The sequence below is a fragment of the Schistocerca nitens genome, chromosome 1 (genome assembly GCF_023898315.1).
Source record: "Schistocerca nitens isolate TAMUIC-IGC-003100 chromosome 1, iqSchNite1.1, whole genome shotgun sequence".
Classification (NCBI taxonomy): domain Eukaryota; kingdom Metazoa; phylum Arthropoda; class Insecta; order Orthoptera; family Acrididae; genus Schistocerca; species Schistocerca nitens.
This window is the reverse complement of record NC_064614.1, coordinates 1,048,235,549-1,048,262,484: the sequence shown is the minus strand read 5'-3', so window position 1 is coordinate 1,048,262,484 and position 26,936 is coordinate 1,048,235,549. Positions and strand designations below refer to the sequence as shown.

Genomic DNA, 26,936 nt, shown 5'->3' with positions numbered 1-26,936 from the left:
ACTTCACTGTGAATTCTCTGTAATTATAACTCACCTGACATGGTATCTGTCTTTCCTCAAGTATTATCCTGTATGTCGAAGGTGTAGGCTTATTGTCCAGTACCCCCTGTCCTAGACCTCTATTGTCATCCTGATTAAGTCGCCGATCTTGCATAACCTAGTATCCAATTGTAGGACAGTCAGAATTCACAGACAATACAATACATATTATGAAATACAACAAATACTTTTCAATTATTTAACAATGGAAAATCCAGGGTGGAATGCAACAATATTATGAAAAGGAGAGTTGCTACTCACCATATCGCGGGGATGCTGAGTCGCAGATAGGCACAACAAAAAGACTCTCACAAATAAAGCTTGTGGTCATAAAGCCTTCATCAAAAATAGACAGCAGACACATGCCCCCCCTCCCCGCCCCCCCAGCCCACACACGCATGCGCAAATGCAACACATACTTGTGCACCCAACTGCAGTGCGCACGCATGCACGTGTGTGTGTGTGTGTATCGTCTATTGTTGACGAAGGCCTTAATGGCCAAAAGCTTTAATTGTGAGAGTCTTTTTGTTGTGCCTATCTGCGACTCAGCATCCCCGCTATATGATGAGTAGCAACTTTCCTTTTCATAATATTGTTACTTATCAATTATTTACATTTTTCTCAAAACTATAAACGAATAAAAGTCATATTTAATGTGATTACATGCAGTGCCCCTAATTCACTAAATGTGATAATCACATTTAAAACATTTTGTTCCACTTCATACATTTTTAGCACCAGAAAGATAAACAGCAACAAAAGATGAAAAGAATACTAAATGTCAGTGACAGAATTCCAAGTACTGCCAATAAAAACACTTCAACGTAGAAAATACTACTCCTAGCTTTCAGAACTGTATGTTCCTCCCTCAGGGAGGAATTGGGTGGGTTGGGTTATGAAGGGGCGAAAGAACATACAGGTCACTCATATCACAGGCTGACAGGACCCTAAGCCATTGTGAGGATGAGAAGAGAAGATGATGTAGGAGTAGGAATCAGAGAAAGTAGAAGGAAAAAGATAATTATTAGGCACTGTGTCAGCATCAAGAGAGAAAAAGAGAGAACAAGAAAACACGTGTACGTGGGGGGGGGGGGGGGGGGGTTGTAGATGAAGATAAAAACGTAACTTGAGTAAATAATGAAATTCTATGACTGGGAAGAGAGAGAGAGTACTGCAGGTTAACTTCAGGAAGGTGGCAGGATCCAAGAATATGTTACACAACCAGTTCCCATTTCCACAGTTCAGGAGAACTAGTAATGTGTGGGAGAATCACAAATACCCATTTGATGGAGCAGGCACACAGATCTCTCTGTGTTACATTGCTGAGCTTGCTCACAAACTGGGTACTGGGCATCCCCACGATGGACAGTTCTTCTTTTTGCACTCATCCATTCAACCAGTTTAGTGCTGGTTATTCCTATATATGTATATAACAACCCTGTAGTGTAAAGACATGTTAGTTGATAACCAACATACATGGTTTCACTTGTGGCTCTGACTTTGATGTTGTAGGATTTAGCAGCAGTGGGACTGGAGTAAATGGTAATGTACACGTGCGTGAGATATATTTTGCGGTGGTAATAATTGCAAGGCTAGGAACCTTGCGATAAGATTAATAGTTTGGTAATGACGTACGGTTTGACAAGGATTAGAAGGCAATGGAAGATGACAGTGATAGGTGTAGGAAAGATGTCAGCAAGAAATGATCTCCTTTCAGGGCTGGATCTGAGGAAGTCAAAGCTTTGACAAAGTAACATTTGGAACGATTTGAGGCCTGAATGACAAAGGGGCTGCTTCTGTATATTTGACTTGGAAGCTGATTTGGAAGGTCAGAGAAGGAAACTGTCTGGGATATTTTTTATGGACAAAATCTATGTGGGGGATACAAGAGAAGACAGCATGAAAGTTATTGGTATAGGTATCGACAGATTTTGTTTTGGAGCAGGTGTGGTTGTCTGAGATGCCTAGGCTGGAAAGGAGGAAGCAATTGATGAGGAAGGAGTGGCAGATGCTGAAGTGATGGTATTGTTGCTTATTGGTTGGTTATTACATGTTATGAGTTTCGGATGTGAGCTTCAATGAGATGGAGGTCAAAATCAAGGAAAACAACTTTGGATCTGGAAAACAGCCACAAGAATTTGAGTTTGGAAAAAACTTGAGCTGCTACAGGAACTGCCCCAGATTTTGCCTTGAGACAGTATTGAGTGGAAGTATGCAAAGTTTCAAAGGAACTATCCTGATAGTTGAGTTATGTGATTTAGAGAAAGAACAGAAAACATGAATCTGCATGGTTGGATGGAGACTGAGCCCAAACTCCCTGAGTGCTAGAAAACAGTTAATCCAGTATGCTGCTAACAAATTTTTACTCTTAGCATATGGCGTAAATTTCTTGAAAAAGTTATTTATAATAGACTATCACAAACAACTGATGACAAACTGTCATCCTATTTTACAACATTCACACATAACAGCAGATGGTGTGAGCAATTTCTACAAATAATATCTTACAGTGACCAGACTTTCAGCAGATACTTCCACCATGATGGAAAAGAGTGCAAGCCATATTTGTAAGAGGGTATCATAGAAGGGATGCATAGAATTACTGACCAAATTCCCTAACCACACTGCCAACTGCATTATCCAAGCATATCACATACTGACTCGAAGCTACTATATGCCTTTAGTTCCTCTCCCCATACCTCACAGACTTCCCTTAATGCTGGGGAACAAGAAGCACTTCGAAGAAAAATCTACAGAAAGTTACTGATGAGGTATTTTTACTCTTTAGCTGAGTAAATAACTTGGATCTCTGTCTTTTTCGGGTAGTATCCCACCAATTCTCAAATTATCAATATCTGGATGTGCTAGTCTCTCTCCACAAGATTTTCTCCAGTCTCACATAAAGGAGATGATTTATAGTACATCACCACACAATATTACTTATCTCCTTTTCTTTCTCACACAGATTAATATAAAAAGAGAACTAACCTCAATCTGACCTTCTTTAAGGGATGCAAATCCAGCTGGCTGAGAAGATAATAATGTTAGGCGAACTTTCTTATCTTGAATATATGCCAAGCTTGGCATTGGATAGTAATTTCCTTGAAGTGGCAATCTTGGAAGTCGCTTTCTACGTATAACCTGCAAAAGCAAACATACTGTGACTACATTTTCTTCACTGTCAGTACCACAGCCATAAATTTATTATTTATTATATGAATGGGGCATTTTTTTTTACATAATCAATTATCTTTTAAACCACCAAAAACAGTTAAATTTGTAAAAAAAGTGAATGGAAGGACATAACATTAATTCACTGCAGCTTTTATATGTATGACACCTTTCTCTAGCTAAAAATTGAATAATAGCCTAAAGAGCTGGAACTCATTTTGGAAGTTTAAATACATACTGGGTAAGTGGAAAAATTCATTTAACATAAGACTAACTGTACAAAGGTCTACTGAAAACTAAGTTTTTAACAGAATACTGGAATAATACAGCCACTTTTGCAAGTATTTAGACATAAGGTGCAAGGAAGGCAAGGTTGAAATGTTACCATATTAGGCTGCAGCTAAAGCTGATTATAGAAAAGAATGCTACAACAACATTCTTAAGTCTTTTCAGTGCATGGAGCAGAAGGGTGATGGAAAATTCGTTCGCGAATTGAATGAATGAGATCATTGTGGAATATACAAGAACTTGAAGTTTTTAGTCTAGTTTCTATTAGTAGCCTCAGTTGTACAAGGGTTGACTGGAAAGTAATGCGTCCACCTTGTAACCCTTCAACAGTTGGCAGCATTAGTACACAGCAGGTAGTGGTTTGTTCTGTAGCCGCTGCTGTACAGCTCCAGTTGGCACGAAGCCTTAGCATTGAACGGTTGTGTTGTTACAGAGTAAAGTATGGAACCCTGCGCAGACGGTCAGTCAATGTGATTTAAGCAATGCACAGTCATTGAATTCTTGACAGCAGAAGGTGTCACCCCAAAGGAGATTCATCAGAGAATGACAGTACACTCCTGGAAATTGAAATAAGAACACTGTGAATTCATTGTCCCAGGAAGGGGAAACTTTATTGACACATTCCTGGGGTCAGATACATCACATGATCACACTGACAGAACCACAGGCACATAGACACAGGCAACAGAGCATGCACAATGTCGGCACTAGTACAGTGTATATCCACCTTTCACAGCAATGCAGGCTGCTATTCTCCCATGGAGACGATCGTAGAGATGCTGGATGTAGTCCTGTGGAACGGCTTGCCATGCCATTTCCACCTGGCGCCTCAGTTGGACCAGCGTTCGTGCTGGACGTGCAGACCGCGTGAGACGACGCTTCATCCAGTCCCAAACATGCTCAATGGGGGACAGATCCGGAGATCTTGCTGGCCAGGGTAGTTGACTTACACCTTCTAGAGCACGTTGGGTGGCACGGGATACATGCGGACGTGCATTGTAATGTTGGAACAGCAAGTTCCCTTGCCGGTCTAGGAATGGTAGAACGATGGGTTCGATGACGGTTTGGATGTACCGTGCACTATTCAGTGTCCCCTCGACGATCACCAGTGGTGTACGGCCAGTGTAGGAGATCGCTCCCCACACCATGATGCCGGGTGTTGGCCCTGTGTGCCTCGGTCGTATGCAGTCCTGATTGTGGCGCTCACCTGCACGGCGCCAAACACGCATACGACCATCATTGGCACCAAGGCAGAAGCGACTCTCATCGCTGAAGACGACATGTCTCCATTCGTCCCTCCATTCACGCCTGTCGCGACACCACTGGAGGCGGGCTGCACGATGTTGGGGCGTGAGCGGAAGACGGCCTAACGGTGTGCGGGACCGTAGCCCAGCTTCATGGAGACGGTTGCGAATGGTCCTCGCCGATACCCCAGGAGCAACAGTGTCCCTAATTTGCTGGGAAGTGGCGGTGCGGTCCCCTACGGCACTGCGTAGGATCCTACGGTCTTGGCGTGCATCCGTGCGTCGCTGCGGTCCGGTCCCAGGTCGACGGGCACGTGCACCTTCCGCCGACCACTGGCGACAACATCGATGTACTGTGGAGACCTCACGCCCCACGTGTTGAGCAATTCGGCGGTACGTCCACCCGGCCTCCCGCATGCCCACTATACGCCCTCGCTCAAAGTCCGTCAACTGCACATACGGTTCACGTCCACGCTGTCGCGGCATGCTACCAGTGTTAAAGACTGCGATGGAGCTCCGTATGCCACGGCAAACTGGCTGACACTGACGGCGGCGGTGCACAAATGCTGCGCAGCTAGCGCCATTCGACGGCCAACACCGTGGTTCCTGGTGTGTCCGCTGTGCCGTGCGTGTGATCATTGCTTGTACAGCCCTCTCGCAGTGTCCGGAGCAAGTATGGTGGGTCTGACACACCGGTGTCAATGTGTTCTTTTTTCCATTTCCAGGAGTGTAGTTTATGGTGGTTGTGTTGATGTGAGTACTGTGCATCATTGGGCAAGTAAGTTTAAAGATGTTGAGGAGGGAACATGTGACCTGCATGACAAACAAAGAGTTGGATGTGTTGTGACAGCAACCACCAAGCTGCACAAGCAAAATGTTGACAGATTGATTCAGGACGATCGTCGTATCACTCAGAGAGAAACTGCAAGCACAACTGGCATTTCACAAGAACGTGTGGGTCAAATTATTGCTTTGCTTGGCTATCGGAAGATCTGTGCATGATGGGTACCCTGGATGCTGACTAGTGAAATTTACCAGGAACTCCTCTCACATTATGAGAATGAAGGTGACGCCTTTCTCCATTCAATTGTGACAGGAGAAAAAACATCAGTCTATGGAATATCGACACAAAGACTCGCCCCGGAAAAAAAATTCAAGGCTCAGCCCTCAGCTGGAAAAATCATGGCCACAGTGTTCTGGGACACAGATGGTGTTATCCTTGTTGATTCCTTGATCGTGGAACAACAATAAATTCGGAGTGTTACATCACAATGCTGTGAACTCTGGAACGATGGCTAACAAGGGTATTAAAGGAAAAGGGAAATATTTTTCTGCAGCATGTCAATGCCAAACCGCACACTTCACGCGCCACCATAGCAGAACTTCAGAGACTGAACCCCACCACCGTACGACATCCTCCATACAGTCCAGATTTAGCACCGTCAAACTTCCATCTGTTCCCAATAATAAAAGATGGTCTGTGGGGACATCGTTATGCTTCTGATAAAGACCTTGAGAGAACTGAGAGACTGTGGTTGTGGAAACAGAGTGTCAACTTCTTCCATGACGGCTTCAGAAAACTTGTTCATCGTTCGCAGAAATGTATCCAATTGGCTGGTGATTATGTGGAAAAGTGAATGTTGGTAATTAAAGATCACATTCTAAAGATTATTTCTATCCAATTGGCTGGTGATTATGTGGAAAAGTGAATGTTGGTAATAAAAGATCACATTCTAAAGATTATTTCTGTGTTTGATTTATTAAAGTATTCCCATCCAAACCCAATTAACGAAGGTAGAGGCATTACTTTTCATTCAACACTCATAATAATGGAAACCTTCTTTACTCAGTAAAATACTTGGCTGTAACATCAAGTCTAACAACTCTACATACGCCATGTCTTCCTTAAGTAAAGTGCAGTGGCAAGATATTTCCTCTAAAGAACATCCTCCCTTTAAAAAACAGCTTTCCATTTATGTGTCAGTCTCATCCTAATCACTAGTAAAAATTTATTGCAAATCTAACATTAATAAGATTGTAATAGAAAATATGAAAGTAAAAGAAGAACTTAATGAAACACTTTTTAGCCTTTAACAGCTCAAACAATATCTATTTAACTACCCCCTGAAAGTAATCTCACCAACATTATACTAATAATACTTGTAATACAGTGAAATAATAGCCATCATAATTCAAGATTAAGTCCAATGCAATAGCTACTATTTTAAAGACTGCTCTCAAATGATTATACTTTATATCCCTCCTCCCAAAAAAGAGAATCAAATCTGGCAAAATTATGCAAAAATACATAATATTCCAGTTGATAAAATATGTACAAATGGGGTTTATGGGATTTAGAGTGACCAACTTATTCGATAACAATGTAAAAAATCTGGCCATAAAGCAGTAGAACTAATGAGAATAGCAGTTGAGCTAGTTAATAACATTAAAAACTAAACATTACACATAATTACTTGTATGGAAACAAATAGAAAAGCAATGCGACAATAACAAACCAATACGTAAAAAATTGGTAGGAGGAGGTGTGACACACTTAATCACCACTCATAAGTAACCATGTGGAACATGCACTGTTGTTTTAAACAGCAAATACTGCCAGCTAATTATTTCAAAACATGTTAACAGGAGTTAAAACACAGGATTAAAATAATTTCATTGCAACTCATTTTTACATACACAAAGTTGTTGCTCCTTCACTAATAGCACCCCTACCACTTTTAAGTACTTCTCATTACTGTCAGTTGCATGAAAATGTTAACACATTTTCTATTATCTGACTTATTATTATTATTGAATAATTTTTGGTGTAATGACACAAAACTGTATTTATTTTGCAAAGAAATATGAATAATGGTTAAAACCAAAACTAAACATTGTGCTGAAGTTTTTTCATGGGTCTTGGCATGTTCATAAGTGTGTGCCAGTTACTTTACCCATTAACTATGTCCATGATAAATAAAAACAGCCCTAAAGTTCATTTCAGGTGATAAAGGATTACAAATATGCCCCTTATTTTTACATTAAGTTATATCAGGATTCTGGAATAATTATTTATCTCCAATAAGTACCTATATACAAGAAAGTACACATTAGTGAACAATAGCCAAAATGTATGGCTGTGAAAGCAGCAGACTTTTTAGTCACTGTTAACAGGAACTGATGAAAGCAAACAAAACACCCTTGGTAACATGTAAGCAGAAATATCATTAACGTAAGTCAGTACTTAAATATAAGACAAACAAACAGCATATAATGGATGGTTCCACAAGCATTCCAGTTGAGTTCAAATCAGGAAATTTCAAAGCTGTAGAAGTACACTGAAGACTGACATGCACTTCAAGCCACTTGCAGCAAGAAGCGTTGTATTACTGAAAGATCTCTTCCTCTCCAGAGTAAAGGATCATCAGGTGGTGATAAAACTTTATTTTTGAGTATAGATTTGTAACCAAATCTGTCAAGATTGCCTTCCACATGAGTCACTGCATTTACATCCACATCAATCCACCCCATGAACCAGTAATTTTGGCTTTTTGACCATTACTCCACACTGAATTCAGTTCAAAATGTGAGGGAAAGGTTGGACATAACTGTCTTTGATGTTGTCAGTACATCATTGGACTGGAATCAAATGCCTTCAATAAAAGTAGTAGTACAGCTGTGCACTTTACAACACAATTCTTAACCTTCCTAGAAGCTATTCAGCACCACCTACACAAAATATTCCAAATGCAGTTTTCTTTTGAGTATGAATTTTTCACTCTGCAGCAGAATGTAAACCACGTTAAACTAAATTTATGACTGAATAAAACAGTGTGCACAGCCCAAAAACAGAGGATTTTCTTTTTTGTGAGTAATGCTTTTAGCAACATAGCCAGCCAACTGATGATCAATAACACACCCACGTCCAACAAGATTTATGAAATGATGGAGGAGGAAAGATACACTGCAGTTTTTATGTGTAGATTACTGAATATAAGAGAAAACAATATTTTTTGCCGGAGTGTAACGACAGTCAGCACAAAATACATGAATGAAAGGGTATCTCCTGTCATGGCTGCATGAATGGCAATGACCCTAAATATAAGACAACTGGCCCATTTTTATGAGGATCCTTGACAAAAAAAATTAAACATATTCTGACTAATCAAAATTACAAACTGTTTCACTGACAAAGTATGTGTCAAAAAGTCAACATTATAACTATTCCAAACTTACGCCATCTATTGATTGCCTACATTTTGATAATACCAGGAGGAATAGAATGACACAAAAAAAATTTTACATTAATTTGCAGACAGTTTTCTTTTCTACCTTTTTTGCATACTAACCCTGTAGTCCATGGCATCACTATTTTTAATCATCATTGCCATTGCCATTATAGCATAGCTGTGAAATCTGTGTCTTTGTCATCATAAATATTTGGCTGTTTCTCCCTAATATGTTGCTATCACTGGTGTTGTCGTTATGGGGCGACCTCAGAACACAGCAGTCATCCCCCACCCCACCCCACCCCCAACCCCCACCCCCACCCCTCCGAATACATATTGGATGCTGCTTCTATATTGATGTGAGAATGTTATAATGACTCTTATTTTTACAAAAACATTGTTTTTATTCTTCAATACCAAGCACTTTATGATGTGCTATACACAAGAACATCTCCTAAATTTCTACAGGCTGTCTCCTTGTAGCACTGTATGAGGCTGAGGTCAATCAACAATCTAGGATATGTCCTCTAGCTACAGTCATGAAGTATCTGAGCTTACTCTGCTACCTCAGAAGACACTGAGGGAGTAGGTGTACTATTTCTCATGGTAATGTTGGCAGACACAGTTCTTTACACCAATCAGATCCTGTTTTTAGCTCAATGCTGCATTTCTATTCAGTGTCAACAGATTTATATGCAGAATCTAGTATTCTCTTAATGACTTGATGATATGACACTAAATTTTGTCAAGTATGCATACCTGTTCATCAGCTTTTGGTATTTCCACCTGTTGACCAAAATCACATCCATATGTTTTATCTAGAACAAAGTTTCACTTTCCAGCTCATGTGCATACTCTTCATTTTACAAAAATTTATCATTTTCATCCAAAAGAACATCTAGTTCTGCGCCATTATTGAAGAGTTCTTAAACTTCAAAGTGTAACAAGAAACATCTGTGAGCCTCATTACCAGAAATTTACTGTTTCACATGTTTTTACACATACTTGAATACAAGAAGGCTGCATACAAACATGGAAACTGTTGTAGAATGAAACAACCTTCAACACTACGTCTAGTATGCACAAACTTCAAAAGACAGTGGCACGCACATTAAACAAACATACTGAATAAAGAACTTCTGTGTCCCTCACACATGAACAATAGAGTTATAACAGACAACTACTCTCTTAAAATATTTTATATGAAACACAGAAGCTGGAAGTGAAAGAAAGATGACACATGCCCTTAGGAGTTCAGATCAAAATGTAGTGAACATATCTAGTAGCTCCACCAGTTCCAAATATGTTAAAAGAAAAATTAGGAAATTCATCTTTGCAAGCTGCCATACTGACCAATTACAGCATGACTTTTGTAGCGTTAAATATGGTATAGGGGCTTACGGAAGCCATGGACCTACAGCTTCAATGTCATTATGGGACCTTGCAAAAGTTCCATACTTTACATCCAAATGGAACATTTATCTGGCACAGTAATGTAAGTCAGCTGTTGCGAATAGTGAGCTTGTGAGATCACCAAGCAATATAGTGAAACTAAAACCCCAGTACAGAATCAAACAGTGTTAGAAAAGTGGCCACAGACCTCCATCTGAGCAATATTTTGTATTCGGTGATGAAGTAATGTGGACATGCCACTGTTGATAAAGAACAGAAGATAAGAAATTAACTGCACACAGGGTACAATTTAACTGAAGATTCAATATTACACACTCTCCCAGCATCTTCCGAGGTTGTGCCACACACACACACACACACACACACACACACACACACACACACACACAGAAACCTAGTAAATGAAACAAGCAGGTGTAGTACCGATCAAGTAAGTACAGTGTCTAAGTGCCAATAGTACTGATGTTCCAGTGAAGAGAGAACGACAGTCACTGAACACCTAAACCTGCATGAGTTCAAATAAGTGGAGATGCAACCCACCAACAATATTTCATCTCCTCATAATCCACAATCAATCTTTCAGATACAGGGTGATTATAATTGAAGTTAAACTTTCAAAAAATAAATAGTTACAAAATGTAGCAATAGATGGCGCTGTAAGCGTCATAATTTAATAGTAGTCGACTACTAATGACAAATGAATCATAAAACAATGCCTACGGTGAACGTTTGACGTTAAACTGTAACACTCAGTGTGCATCGTTGTACAGGTGTGATACTGTTAGTTTCATAAGCCCATCCACCACAGCAAAGTCATATCACATTGGATGGGAAAAATTGATTTTGAATTGTCCTGAGGCCAAAAACTGCATAAAAAGCATCACTCACATCGGTTTTTAATTGTTCAAAGGCCAAAAACCACATGAAAAGAATAAATCACATCAGTTTTTAATTGTCCGGAGGCAAAAAACCGCATAAAAAGCACCAATCAAACTCAAATCGGATTATTAATTTCCGTTTGACTGGTGCAAAACATGTTCAATATGCTGTCCACCGTTTTGTGCAACAAGCTGAAGTCGAGAAACAGCACATTCTAAAACTGATCGAAGTGTTTCCGTGATGACATTCACAATGTGTTGTGCAATGTGTGCCTCCAATGCAGGTGAGTTTGCAATCGGAACACTGAACACAACATCTTTCAGATAACCCCACAGCCAGAAGTCACACAGATTAAGATCAGGTGGTTGGGACGGCCAGGCTGTAGAGAAATGGCGCTTCAGCAGCTGCTTACCGTATTTACTCGAATCTAAGCCGCACTCGAATCTAAGCCGCAACTGAAAAATGAGACTCGAAATCAAGGAAAAAAAATTTTCCCGAATCTAAGCCGCACATGAAATTTGAGACTCAAAATTCATGGGGAGAGAAAAGTTTTAGGCCGCACCTCCAAATCGAAACAAAGTTGGTCCATTGTAATATGAGACACAATTTAGGTCGAATGAATGACGATACAGCTGCAGTAGTTTGGTTCGAGTCGTAAGCTTAGCAGTTAAGCTTTACCAGGTAGCCATTGCTATGTGTCAGGCGCTCCGTCCGTATTTATATGGGGACCCTTCCTTTTTCACGTGCTTCGTCTGCTTTGAATCGATTGCTTATTTTGCTTTGCTCTGATAAGTGCCGTTTTCTTTGTTATAGGTGTTTACGTAACTGCATTATTGTACTGTGTCATGCATTGTTTGTCGCATTCTGATAATGTGTGTTTACACGACCTGTCGCCGCTCGCGGCATGGCGTGCTTTTGTGCGCGCTACCGCCACTTACAATAAAAAGAAGAAAGAGAGGAATTGTCTCATTAGCGAAACAATGGCAAGAGACTGCTATTTGTTGTTACTTAAACTGCTGCTTTCTTTGATAATGATCAACAAGAACCAAATAATAGACTGCGTATGATAGAAGATGTTCTGAACGAGAGTTTAGCTAAAATTTTTCTCAGTTTGAAAATCATTGCAGACGCCTCTTTTGTACATTACATTCTGCACAGAAATTAGAGTTATCTTAGATTTAAAAATCTAGTCCATTGCCGTGCTTCATTTCTGACTGTATCACTATTAGGCATGAGAATAATACAAATATAAACATGACATGACATGTATATTCTTCCGCGTTTGCTGTTGTCTCACACTAGTTTCGTAGTTTATTAGGCAGACAGGATTTAAATGAGATAGCAGCAAACACGAAAGAATATATGACAAAATGTTTATATTCGTATTATGAAGAGAATACTGCATGTGATTCACAATTCATAAAAGTTCCTATTAGCAACCATCTCTTCTCACAGGTAGGAAAAAATTCAGAATGTAGGGTTTGCCATATTGACAAACATCCCAAACAGTCTTGCCAGTCGGATTTTTGTAGTACATTGAAATGCTGCTACACTCGAAGATGAACGATACGGAATTTGTATTTACTTCGTTGGATAATGTATGAAAATGCAGTGGTCGAAACTCGGGGCGGAGAAAAAAAGCTCGTCTTCCACCTTTTTTTTTAAATTTATTTACTGACGCAGAGGTTTTGGCGCCAGTATTTATCTTTGTACCTGCAAAGCACGCCTGTGTAGCGCTACATATATTCGACGGCAGAAGTTAGTTGTGGCGGCACCTACCAACATTTTTCAGAACTTCCACTTACTTTGCACTCGATTCTAAGCCGCAGGTGGTTTTTTGGATTACAAAAACCGGAAAAAAAGCACGGCTTAGATTCGAGTAAATACGGTAACTGGATTTGCAATGTGCGGAGGTGCACCATCTCACATAAAAATGATCCCATCCACACATCCACACTGTTGGGGAGCTGGAAAGACATGGTTGCGCAAAAGACACTCCAAGCGCTTATCAGTGGTGGTACAGGTGCCAGGACCGGAAGAACCTGTCACTTCGAAAAAATATGGTCCTATGATAAATGATGATGCAAACCCACACCACACAGTGACCTTTTCAGGATGAAGTGTTACTGGTTGATTTGCGTGTGGATTTTTTGTTCCCCATATTCAACAATTTTGTGTATTGACATATACTGTCAGATAAAAGTGGGCTTCATCTGTCCACAAAGTCTTCCACAGCCTATCATTGTTCACTTCCGTGTGAGCAAGAAATTCTACAGCAAAGGTCTCTTTTGCTGGCAGGTCAACAAGAAGCAACTTGTGCAAGTGGGTAATTTTGAATGGATGGCAAATAAGGATGTTTCGTAGTATTTTATGCACCGTGCTCATGGGTATGTCCAATGTTCGGGCAATTCTCTGTGCAGTACACATTTGCACACCACCACTCATGTCCTCTTGCATTGCTGTGGCCACTGCTCCCACTGATGTTGAATCAATTCGTTTCCTTCCTCTACCAGATTGCTCACTAGAAGAATCCGTCTTTTCAAATTTTGGAACCATTTTCTCCAGACCCACAACAGTCATCAGACCAATGCCTTTTTTCAAACCCTTCAGTGTCCAGAACTTCTGTACAGCGAAGTGTGCATAGTCATCATTCTTTTGAAGCAGCTTTACAAGCAGGGTGCAATCCTGCATTGAGATAGTCATGGCAAACGTTGCCGACATGAAAGGAGGGAAACCCGTGTATCCGGCGAGTTTATACCAACTTCAATGGGTCGTGCACATGACAGATGTTTTCATATAAGTATTCTGACATGCAGCGCCATCTATTGATCAATTTTCACAGTATTTTTTTTCTTCTGCCATACGTTTTCCCCCTTCTCCAATAATATCCCGTTGCAATTTGACATCATTCTGAACAGTGGTGTTATTTCTACAGCATTTTGAAAGTTTAACTTTAATTATAATCACCCTGTATAATTAGACAATTTGTATGCTGCATACACAATTACTGTCATAATCCATTAAAGCACAAACATCAAGAATAGACTGCATACTGAATAGCAGTTGTTACTATTAATTAATATCTGAAGAAAGCATCAACAGTTTTAACAAATAGTCCACAAAACATTTTATCAAGCAGATTTCAGTACTCATTAAGTGAGCAGCATTCACACAATAATCTTACCCAACTGTACATCAAAAGAAGGTATCTCCATTACGTAACACCTAAATATACATCAAAGTACTTCCACTCTGGAATATTGCAACACCCCATTTTTGTTCACTAAACATTTGTGCAAAAATTAACAGAAAATAATATCTTTTCTAGAAAAATATTTTTGGATGCATCTTAATTCCTTTTACAACACTTCCTATAAAATAACAGACTGTGGGAGTTAATTGTCATCAATATATTTCAATGTTAACAGCCACAAATATCTGTAAACCTAGTACAGTACATTTATTTCAATTTGTAAATTTCTACTCAAGTGATTAACATTTATATGCAAGATTTAATGTTTATCATACAAGCACCATACCTGTAAACCATTTAGATCAGTGAAGAATTCATCGCCATTTTGTATACCACTCGAGAACCGCATAACTAGTTCATAATTAGCTTGGTCCGTAATATCAACCAAGTTGTGGATTTCAATTCCAAATGAATCAGCTCCTAAACATTTGAAATTTAAATATGAGTAAACCGAATCACAGATTATAACAAATGTCTAAGAGCAGAGTAATCAAAATAGTGTATGCCATCCATATTAATTTCTGTTAAGTCTAAACTACTACATGAAACTATATGAGCGAAAAGTTTTTATTTTCATTAATTTTAGTTTTCATAAGCTTGATATTCTTTTTCACCTAGAAGTATCTTTACCCTCTAGGGACTCTTACAAATGTTTTCGCCAAGAGAAACAGAGTTACAGGAAACAAAAAAATAAGAATACATAATTTGCAGATACCTGAGAGAAAGAAAAGTCACTCCAGATACAGAGGGATTAGCCAGGAGGGAATGAAGAAAAATGAATACATTCAAAACAATCTACAGGGTGAAAACGGAAAAAAAGAGAGAAAAAAAGAAACATAAATGAAAGACAAATTAACAAGTATTCGCTGATTGTTGCTTTACATTATTTTTCTAGCTGTTGTGACTCACAGTCCAGAATTTGGAACAACATTTCTTAGCTTGCAACACACACACACACACATTTTAATCTTGCATCCTATTTCTGATATTTAACTTGCTCAACAGAGATAATTATTTAAAAGTTTTATCTGTCATTGTACGGTAAGTTTTTCTAGAAAAGGAAAAAAGAAGGAAAAGAACATAGTGTGGAGGTGTTATGTGGAATGTTGGATGTTTTATAATCATTATTATTATTTATTTGTATAGAATTTTTCCCAAACCCCTACTCTGTTTTATCTAAGTAATCCTTCAATGTACAAAATGTATTGCATAATGGGTACTTTTTAGCTGCCTTTTTAAATAAGTGTATTTTTGCAATTTCTTTAATCTCTTTTGGTAATTTTTTGTACAGTTTTATTCCTTGGTAGAACATGCTGTTTTGAGTTCTATGTTTATTTTTTCTTAGTAAATGTAAGTTGAGTCTAGCTATTGTTCCATGGTCAGGGGCAGAGCTGTTTGTGCAGTAATTACCAATGTTATTTTTGGTGTGTACAACTGACTGGTAAATGTATCCACATGGAGCAGTTAAAATTCCATGTTTTGAACAGACCTTTACAATGAGCTCGACTACTGTTTTTCGTTATTATTCTTATGGCACTTTTCTGTCTGTCTGCATGAATGGCCACTGACAAACTGTGGCCAAGAAACAAGTGGACCATCCTGTTGCTGAACACACTGCGAAACATGATATCTTACATATCAATGACTACTTCACAGGCTGTGCCATATGGATCCTTCCCACCAACATTAGCATTTCTGAATTGGGCAGGTGGGAACTTTCAATGCCATACATCTTACGTTCCCGTAACCCTCCTGGTCTCAACCTTCATTAGTTACTGTCCTCATGCAATCAGCACCTTCCCTGTTCCCATTCCAGCACAACACAACCATGATTCCACCACCACACCCAGTCTTTTTATTTCTCTCCTTTTCCGCTACTCTCCCCCCCCCCCCTCCCCTTCCCCACCACTCCCCAACCCTCAGTCTTAACTTGCAGCGCTTTGCTGTCTGCCACACCCAACATACTATCCCTCCCCATCCCCACTCCAGCATCCTCCTTACCCTCACCCAGTCACTACTCCCATCATGCACTGGTGCTGCTGCTTGCACTGTGGTTTCAGTTGCCTGAGGCTGCAGTCGTGTGTGTGTGTGTGTGTGTGTGTGAAGGCCTTAATGGCCAAAAGCTATAATTGCAAGAATCTTTTTGTTGTGCCTATCTGCGACTCAACATTTCCACTATATGGTGAGTAGCAACTTTCCTGCTCATAATATTGTTATGGCTCTTTTCTGGAGTTTGAAAATTGTATTCACATTTTGTGCATTTGTTCCCCATAAGAGAATGCCATAGCTAAAAACTGAGTGTACATATGAATATTATGTAACTAAGAGACACTGCATGTTACACACTGGTGATAGGATTCTAAGGGCATAACGTGCTGATTCATTCTGTTTGCAAAGTACCTTTGTGTGTTCACACCACTTCAACTGAGAATCAATATTCATTCCTAGAAATTTTTCATTTGTTACTAGTCTAGAGAGGTGCCACATACATTTAATTTAACTTTGCTAAAATTCATCAATTACCTTCACTAATTATACTATGGAAATTCCAGGATGTAATAATGAGAATATTATGAAATGTTATAAAAAGCATAGATTGCTACTCACCATACAGTGTAAACGTTGACTCGCAGACAAGCACAAAAAAAAGACTGCCAATTTTCCTTCACTAATTATACTAAACAGATAAACAGACAGAACTCCAAACTTTCAAATCATAAATTAAGGCAGCAAGGCAGCATGGTGTCACATAACAAGTTTGAAGAAAATTGTTTATGTTTAGGAACCAGAAATATAATTACAGCAATTTCATTTTATCTTCCATGAGCAAATTTCTTTCTGATATTCTCAGGCAGGCATATGGTTTTTAGATTGTTACTGAGCATTCTCACTGTGTTTTTTTATGCCATCCTCCAGGCTCGCCCCCCCCCCCCCCCTCCCCCCAACACACACACACACAAACACACACACATTCCCATTCTTCCCATTCTCTCAAATTATTATTCCAACAAAAACAAACTGTTGCTGCTCACTTAGTGGTGGCTGCTGTCATGAACAATAATACTGTATCTAGTGCATGGTCAGGATACAGGCTTCTGGCAAACTTCTGATAAACGCAACAGTGAAAGAAAATGTAAACTTAATGACAATGGCGAAGACCATTAAAGATATTTCTTACCTCTAACACAACTGTGCAAACATTGTTAACTTGCTTTAAATACTCAGATACATAAAATTTTGCACTTCATGATACACAAAACATAGTATCCTATGAACACAAAAGCAAGAGTCACAATTCGAGTCTCTCAATGCCTACAAATGCTGGCATGTAAAAATTTGTAGGGATATGAAATGAAATGTTAATACAGGCTCATTTATAGGTGCAGCAAGTAGTAAGACTGCAGTTAAGTGTCAGGATACTGGAAAATACAAACAGTCTACAAAGAAGTTACTTAAAATAACACTAGTCCAATCATCCTAGAATACTAGTCAAGTGTGCAGGACCCATACCAAAAAACATTAATAGAGTAAACTGAATGTATACAAATAATATCACCACAAATGAGCTCAGGATTATTTGACCAATGAGAGAGCATCACAGAAATGCTTAAAAACCTCAGTGGCACATAAGAACAAAATGTGAGGAATATCAAGAATATACTCTAGCCTCCCAGGTAATGCTACCATTTGGACTGCAAGGCTGCACAGTGATGCATGTAAGCAGTCATTCCTCTAGTGTGTTGTAGCTTAGGGGCACTTAACCTTCAGAGTGTGGATGCATATGTAGAGCTGTTTATCCACTGCCTCTTAATGCTCAACTCACGCCTTCATGCCTGGAGAAAATAGTTGTCACGTGTATACAAGTTACGTTATGCTTGTGTGTGTGTGTGTGTGTGTGTGTGTTTTCTACATCAGGAGGAGGATTCTGTCTGATAGCTAATAATATCCAACACTTCTGTCTGCCACTCAATGCCTCCTCTATATGGTGAGTAGCAAATTATTCATTTCATATTGTCGATATTTCATACTCGATTTCTCATTGTTTGACTTCCCTCTGGACACATTTCCCCAAATTTCTGTTAACCACATACTTGGCTTATTATTCAGAAATAATTGAATCTATTTACCTTTTCCACTGGACCAGCATTTACTCTTAAGTAGTTTGGAGCACTTATTATACTCGCAAATTTTCTTTTATTTTCAGACAACTGAAATTGCGCACTGTTGGCTGTCTCTTTCAAAATTTCCACAGAAAGTGTTACTCACACTCATATTATGAGCCCATTCATGCACTCTTTTCCCTTTCAATTACATCTATATCCATACTCCGCAAGCCACCTGACGGTGTGTGGCGGAGGGTACTTTGAGTACCTCTATCGCTTCTCCTTTCTATTCCAGTCTTGTATTGTTTGTGGAAAGAAAGATTGTCGGTATGCCTCTGTGTGGGCTCCGATCTCTCTAATTTTATCCTCATGGCCTCTTCGCGAGATATACGTAGGAGGGAGCAATATACTGCTTGACTCCTCGGTGAAGGATGATCTTCAATGGGCTCCATACATTTTTCTTACATTTTTGAGCACTGAAGATGTTCTTTCTTAAATAAGAGTTACTCCATAACATTACTGTACATAACATTATTGAAAGAAAAACTCACTGCTTTGTCTCTTCCCAAGATCTGCAATGATTTTGAGTGCAAATGTGGCTGAATTAAGTTGTTTTAGGATTTCCAAAATGCCATTTTTCCTGTTTACATCCTCATCTGGTCATCATAGTAATATGAAGTTCCTACCACTTTATTATTTCCTCACCACACGTTACGCTTATCACTGACATATTAACTCTAGATGTGCTGAACTGAATACGTTGTGTCTTTTTAAAATTGAGAACGAGATCATTTGCATAAAACCAGTCATAATAACTTTAAGAACACTGTTTACTCTTTATTCTGCTGCTTATGTATGCTCAAATTGATTACAATACCTCTTCATATCATGTCGGACCACCTTTTGCCTGGCATAGTGCAGAAACTCAACACAGCATGGACTCAACAAGTCCCTGAATGTCCCCTGCAGAGATATTGAGCCATGCTGCCTCTATAGCCATATATAACTGGAAAAGTGCTGTCGTGTCAGATTTTGTGCAGTACAGCCTCCTCCAGGACTCGTATGAAATGTCCGATACCACCTTTTTCCGGATAGTTATCAGACAATTCAGTGCTTCCTAAGGCCTGTCCTATTTGATAAAAAACTTGATATTCATTGCGAAGGTGTGTAGAATGTTCTGGAAGGACGTGCATTGTCATAATTATCAGTGGATTGTTGTCATTGATAAAATTATGTATGTATAATAAATTAAGTAACTAATCAAGAAATTGAAGTAATAAGTCCTTAGAAATAAATAACTAGCAACTGCAGACATGTTAGCATGAAAAATCAATGCTTCTAATTAACAAATTTGCAATCTAAAAATCCAGTAACCTTAGACCTCAATATCTTGAGACTATTACCAAGCGATGTATTTTCATTTGTTATTTATTTTTATGTCTTCCTCTGTAATTAATATTCTTTGCAATTACATTTCTAATTAACTTTCCAATTGTTTTCATCTCACAGTTTTACAATTTCCAGAATTTGTGACCTTACTTGTACATTCTACGTATTTAATCGGATAAAGCACAAACTCTGTACTACCATTACATGTTAGTAACCAAATCCAAACTGTAATTAATTACATAACTAAAATAAGATGAAAGACATTATTGTAATTAAAGTTCAGAATGATTTTCTTATCGAAAACTAAACATATTACTATAAAAGATTGTCACTGAATATTGTATTTTATACCTTATTTGGCTGTAACATCAGTTTCTTTACGTTTTGTAAATTTTAATTGTAACATCAAAAATGTACAAAATTAATAATGCTTTATCTTGGAATTTATTGTTAAAATTCTATATAAAGCGATGCTGTGACAAGTCAGTTTTGAAGTTACTTTTGGAAGTCAGAGAGATCAGTGAAGTCTGTCCGTCTTTTGTTTGCATGATGAGTGTGCAATTCAGATGTCAATTAATGTGAATAAATTTTGTGAAGCATGAAAATTTAGCATTCATTCATCAATGGACCGGGCAGAAGAAACTTAAGTTAAGTAACATTCAACATGAATCATTACAAACTGACATCTTGATTATGTCCCATAAACATTGGATGGGATTCATGTCAGGTGATCTGGGTGGCCAATCTATCACTCAAATTGTCCAGAATATTCTTCAAACTGATTACAAACAACAGTGTCCCAGTGACATGAAGCATTGTCATCCATAAAAATTCTGCCATTGTTTGGGAAAATGAAGTCCATGACTGGTTGCAAATGATCTCCAAGTAGCTGAAGATAACTATTTCCAGTAAACGATTACATTCCATGTAAACACAGCCCACGCCATTGTCAGCCGCACAATACCTTGCCATGGCTTTGTGGGGTCTCTACCACACTCAAACCCTACCATCAGCTTTTACCATCTACAATTGGGACTCATCTGATCAGGTCATGGTTTCCCAGTCATCTAGTTCCCAACAGATATGTTCACGAGCCAGGAGAGGCACTGCAGGCGATGTCGTGCTGTTAGAAAAGGCGCTCACATCGGTCATCTACTGCCATAGCTGACTTATGCAGAATTTCATCACACTGTCATAATTGTGATGTTTCTCATATGTTTTACATTGATTTCTGGGTTATTTCATGAAGTGCTGCTTGTCTTTACACAAACACTGCTGCTTTCAGTTGTTAAGTGAAAGCTGTCAGCCACTGCATTGTCCCTGTGGTAAGAGGTAGTGCCTGAAATTTTGTATTCTTGGCACGCTCTTGACACTGTGGATCTCCTACCGATTTCTGAAATGGAATGTCCCACATGCCTAGTTTTCCACACTTGAAGTCTGTTAATTCCCATTATGTGACCATTATCATGTTGGAAATCTTTTCACATGAATCACCTAAGTACGAAGGTTAACTCCACCACTGCACTGCCCCTTTATAACTTGTGTAAGTGATATTACTGCCATCAGTATACATGCATATCGCTATCCCCTGACTTTTGTCGCAGGTGTTATTGTTATTTGTAAAAGAAAATATCTTGACTAAACTTGTCCCTGTTTATTCATTTATTCACAAACAAGCCACAAGTGAGCATTAAAAACACTGGATAATCATGACCAATTTTTTTCCAAAAACAAGAAATGTGTGTCCTAACTGAGCTCCATGAAAGTCATACTACTGCAACAAACACACATAAATATGAAAAATAAGAATCTTTATCAAGTTTGACAAATATATATTAATATACATAAACCAACTGTCATGGGCGAAACAAGAAAACACCAAGTTATTATGACTAGGTTCTGACTCCTTTACAGGTACAATGAACATGAAAAGAAGCAGTGAGCAACATAGGATAATGATCATATTTCCATTACAACCAAATACATTACAATGTTTACTACCTGGTGTATTATACACTTTAACAGTGTGCTGGACAAATGGCACTACAACATCAACTTGTGAGAAAAGCGGTCCTTCTATAATCCTTATCATGGGAGATACAATTCTCACAGTTTCAGCAGCACCATCTGGTAAAAATAGATAAGCACCACTCCTTTCTTTTCCTTCTCTGGCAAGGTACCTAAATTAAAAACAGATAAAGTTCAAATATGTACAAAAAATCTAATGATTTAAAACCAATGGGCCAAAAACTAACTAAAGAACAAGCTGTTGAATCACGACCAACTCATCATATAACTATTACCAACCTGGAGATGGAAAATTTCTACAGTAGATTATAAAATTACTGCAATCCCAATTTTATGGAGAGAATAGAGCATGAAACCCCAAATAGAGCTCAGAAAAGTTGTTATAATTAAAAGAGATAATTGTACACATAATGATTACAACAGGAAGACAGGAGTCACGCAATATGTACTAGTACTATGCATAACTCCCACTGGTATTACATAGTGTATCAGTTTGATACAGAATCAACTTAAAAACAGTCCTGGAAGGTGAGAAGAGAAACACTCAATCATTCTGTATCAACAGCTTCCTGGTATTGCCAAGAGGAGTATGGGCGGCCCTCTACATATCACAATAATGCCTACAGGACTCATATTTTTTGGTGACAACACTGTCCACCTAGGTCTGTTTACTTCACAGCCTATGAGAAAGAGCATCATCCTGTTCAAGTTCACTCATTCCTGATTCTATTTACTGTGGGTCTGAGGAACATCTATAACATCAAGTTAGCAGTCACTTGCGAAAGTATTTATTAAGCAATTTATTTCATTTATTTGTCCAATCTAAACACTCTTTTGAATTAGGAGAAATAGAATAATACTAAACAGGAAACCACTTCCTAACATTGTACAAAATTATATTTATTTTGTTGTGCGCTTGCTTTCAGCTTCTTAGTCCATCTTCAGGTGACAACTGAAGGTGGCCTAGGATGCTGAGAGATGGTTTTTGACAAAATACATATAACTTAGCAGAGCAGTCAGAAGTATTTTCCATTTACTACACGGTGTCTGTGCTAGAGTTATACAAAAACATTTGTTTACTTAGTGATTAAAATTCTTCTGGTTATTATGCTGCATCACTGCTAAAAACTAACAATAATAATAAACTAAAACTGACATTTCGGCCGAATTGCAACGGCCTTCCTCAGGGCACAACTGGTTTTGCATGGGGATAGGTGCTTCTATTTATTATAGACTATCGATGTCTGACATCACTGTTGTAAAACTTTTAATTGGCCCTCTAATATGATTGGCTAGTCATGACGTAAGGGAAAGTGAAAGGAAAGAGGCTATTTGTGAATGTCAATGTCATCAACGATTGGTAGCTGTCCGCCAATCAGCGTTCGACTTCTGGTTGGCAAGTTTTCCTCCTGGTGTGCACAGAAGTGGACTGACAGTTGCTCTACAGCTGGTTGTGCAGATACGTCCGTATCCCATGTAGCTTCTGCCCCGCGACCGCTCACGGCCCATTGGACTGGGATGGCCAGCAGCCAGGACGCTGGGAGTTTGTAGCCATCTTCTCTGCTGGCGTTGTCAGGCTGCTTAATAATTTCGATCGCCTCCCGTATTTTGCGTTCTCGCATCCACGATTCTTTCGCCAGTACTCGAGCTTCCTGGAACCTGATAGATTGTCCACAGTCACGGTAGTGTTCCGCTATCGTCGATTTATCATGTTGTAAGCGTACGTAGCATTCGTGTTCTGCTAATCATAAGCTGACAGGTCTCCCTGTTTCTCCTATGTAGGCAGCTCCGCAATCACACCGCAGTTTGTAAACACCTGCAGTGTTAAGATTGTTGACTACATCCTTGGTGGAACCTATCATTTTGTGGATCCTGTGACTGCTTCAAAAAATCGGTCTGAAACCTTGTCAGCGGAGGACGTTGCCTAGCCGTTCACTGACGCCTTTTACATATTGTAAGTGTACCAGTGGAAGCTTCTCTTCTTTGCCTTCTTCTCGTGTTCTGCTCCCTTTGGTTTTAGCTACCTTTCTTATGATGTTGTCATCAGAGCCGTTGGCACAAAACGTGTGTTGTAGCTCCTTTAATTCTTCTTTAATGTTATTTTCATCGCTTATCCGGTAGGCTCGGGCAGTTAACGTATGGAGAACAGAATACTTTTGAGCTGGGTGGTGGTGGCTCTCCGTGTGCAGGTACTTTATTATTGTTGTTAGTTTTTAGCAATGGCGCGGCATAATACCCAGAAGAATTTTAATCACTATGACACCGGCTGCGGAAGCCTACGTTCATATATCATTTGTTTACTTTTCAATACCGATCAAGATTTATATTTTTATTTATCCAATATTGTACACAGAAGCTCAAACATTTGTATGCATGTTGGTACAGTTAAATGTGAACCCCATTTGTAGCTCGACAGATACTGAAACAGTACTCATCACATGTTCACAAGCATGGCATCTACTGCACCGCAGATTCATCATCTCAGATGTTCCACATCTCAAACCTTTGTTCTGTAACCAATGTCCTCGTTAAACCCCCATGCACTGAAATTGAGAAAGTCAGATCAGGGCACCAAGAGGGCCAGACAATGGGACCCTCCCTTCCGATCCAATGCTCAGGAAACGTCTCATGGAGAAATGTAGTAACATTTTCATGACAGTGGAAAGGGGCACCATACCACTGGAAAATAACACTAGGCATCTGTGGAACTGCCTAGTTCACCAACATGTCGAGATAGATGTGCACTGTTGCTGTAGACTCCTAAAAAAAACTGATCACCCAATCATCATCAACTTTTGGTGTGTCCCGTCCTTACTCAATAACTTCCAATAACTTCTCCAGCAGTCTTTCTTCCTACTACTTTGACAGTTACATCTGTTAACTTTGCCACAGACATGGAAGGTAGATAAATCACTGAATAGCACTGCACCGAGTTACCCCGTTGTTGTTTCTGTTCATACGATGCAACATTTCAACTGCAAAATCACATCAATTGTAGTGATCCTCAAGCTTAATGTGATGCAAACGTTGGAGTTGGTAAACACTCAACTGAAGAACCTTGCGCGCAATGGTTTTCTCCGTTATACATGGGATGGCCAGTTCCCTACTAGTTTGTCTAACGGATTTAAGTGGGCTTCTGAAAAATGCTTTTGCACACCAAATTCTATGGTCTCTACATTCACATGCCTTTTACAATGTTTTCCAGCATATGAAATCAAACTTACCATAACTGTAAGAGTTCTGTCCCACTGACAGCGGATTTAAATATGGGAGGATCCACATTCTATTCTTTTCTTGCCTGCTGCTGTACAGATGTAACAGATTTTAACTCTGCTAACCATAGCACATACTGCACCTTTCGTTACGGCATCCACATGTTGACTGTCAGGAGTACCTGTGCCTGCTGCACATAAACATTTGTGCACATGTGCCATATGTCTCAGTACTGTTCAAGAAATAGTGAGGATCATATCGTGGAGAATGTCTCTGTCGATTGCGTATTTACCCAACAGCATAAAATGTCAAGTTCTTTTGTTACAAGCATTTGTTTGTGCATACCTCTAGTAACGGCACCCTGTATTGTCATGTTCTGGCATGCACTGGCATAAAATTCAGTTGATGTCATAAATACCATTATGAAATAACAAATCCTAACATACTGTGTAGCCAATGAGATGATTCAACACACTGTTTTTTTAAGGGCAGAAAAAGAAGAAGGGCGCGGGTTCTCTAACCACTGAAATACTCTCTGCATTACTTAAGTACAAAGGCCTGATATACACTATCTGATCAAAAGTTTCCAGACATTAATATGAAATGTGGCCATCCTCTGCCTTACTGACAGCTTCAACTCTGCTGGCAACACTCTCAGTGAGGTGTCTGGATGTCTGTGGAGGAATGGCAGCCTATTCTTCCTCAAGAGCTGAAACCAGAGAAGACCATAATGTTGGACATGGGGATCTGTTGTGATGTCATGTTCTAAATCATCCCAAAGATGGCCTCTTGGCTTCAGGTCAGGACTGTGGGTAGGTCGGTTCATTTCAGGAATGTTACTGTACACAAACCATTGCCTCTCAGATGCTCCTTTATGACAGGTTGTACTGTCATGTGATACAATCATCATTACCAAACTGTTCCTCTACTTTACACAGTAAACAATGTGGTATTAAGTGTTCATATTCTTCTGCATTTAGCGTTTTCTGAAATGCAATAAGGGGACCAATCCTAACTACTAAATACACAGCCATGTCATAAGACCACCTCCTCCGTACTTCACAGCTGGCAATGCACTTGATAGCAGTAAACCTTCTGCAGGCATTCAGCAAACCCAAACCCTTTCATCGGACTGTCACAGGGCATAGCATGATTTATCACATCAAGTCACTCATTTGCAGTCATTCACTGTCCAGTGACATCATTCTTTACACAACTTTGTGCCTCACTTAGAACCGACTACAGAAATGTATGGCTTATGAAGAGCTGCTCGAACGTTGCACACTGTTCTTTCCAACTCCCTATGCACAGTCAAAGTGCAAGGTGGACTGCTGGTTGTCCTTTGGAACTCACAGATGATTCCTTCTCCTAATCCATGATTTTTTTACAATCACTCTCTGCAATGCTCGATAGTCATTGTCTCTCAGTTGATAATGTGTGTCTGATTTTAGTTCAGCTGTGAGTGTTCCATAACATTTCACTTCACAATCACATCACCAACAATCAACTTGGGTAGCTTTAGAAGGGTTAAAATGTCCCTGATGGATTTTTTACGCTAGTGACATCCAATGACTAGCCCACATTTGAAGTCACTGAACTCTATTGACTGACCCATTCTTCAATAACTGCTTCTCTACTGTTAATACAATACTCCCACCTCCTTTCACACTGGCAAATGTGCCTCTTG

At 39.3% G+C, this 26,936-nt stretch overlaps 1 protein-coding gene across 1 annotated transcript in view; it reads right to left on the bottom strand.

Annotated features, from left to right (window-relative positions):
- LOC126197246 (alpha-mannosidase 2) overlaps positions 1 to 26,936 on the bottom strand; it is a 236,572-nt gene that overhangs the window by 5,902 nt on the left and 203,734 nt on the right. Inside the window, exons 16-19 of the mRNA XM_049934627.1 lie at positions 22,010 to 22,188; positions 14,803 to 14,936; positions 3,028 to 3,180; positions 35 to 157 (exon numbers count right to left, since the gene is read on the bottom strand). Coding sequence (XP_049790584.1) covers positions 35 to 157; positions 3,028 to 3,180; positions 14,803 to 14,936; positions 22,010 to 22,188 — 589 coding nt within the window. The remainder of the gene's footprint in view (positions 1 to 34; positions 158 to 3,027; positions 3,181 to 14,802; positions 14,937 to 22,009; positions 22,189 to 26,936) is intronic.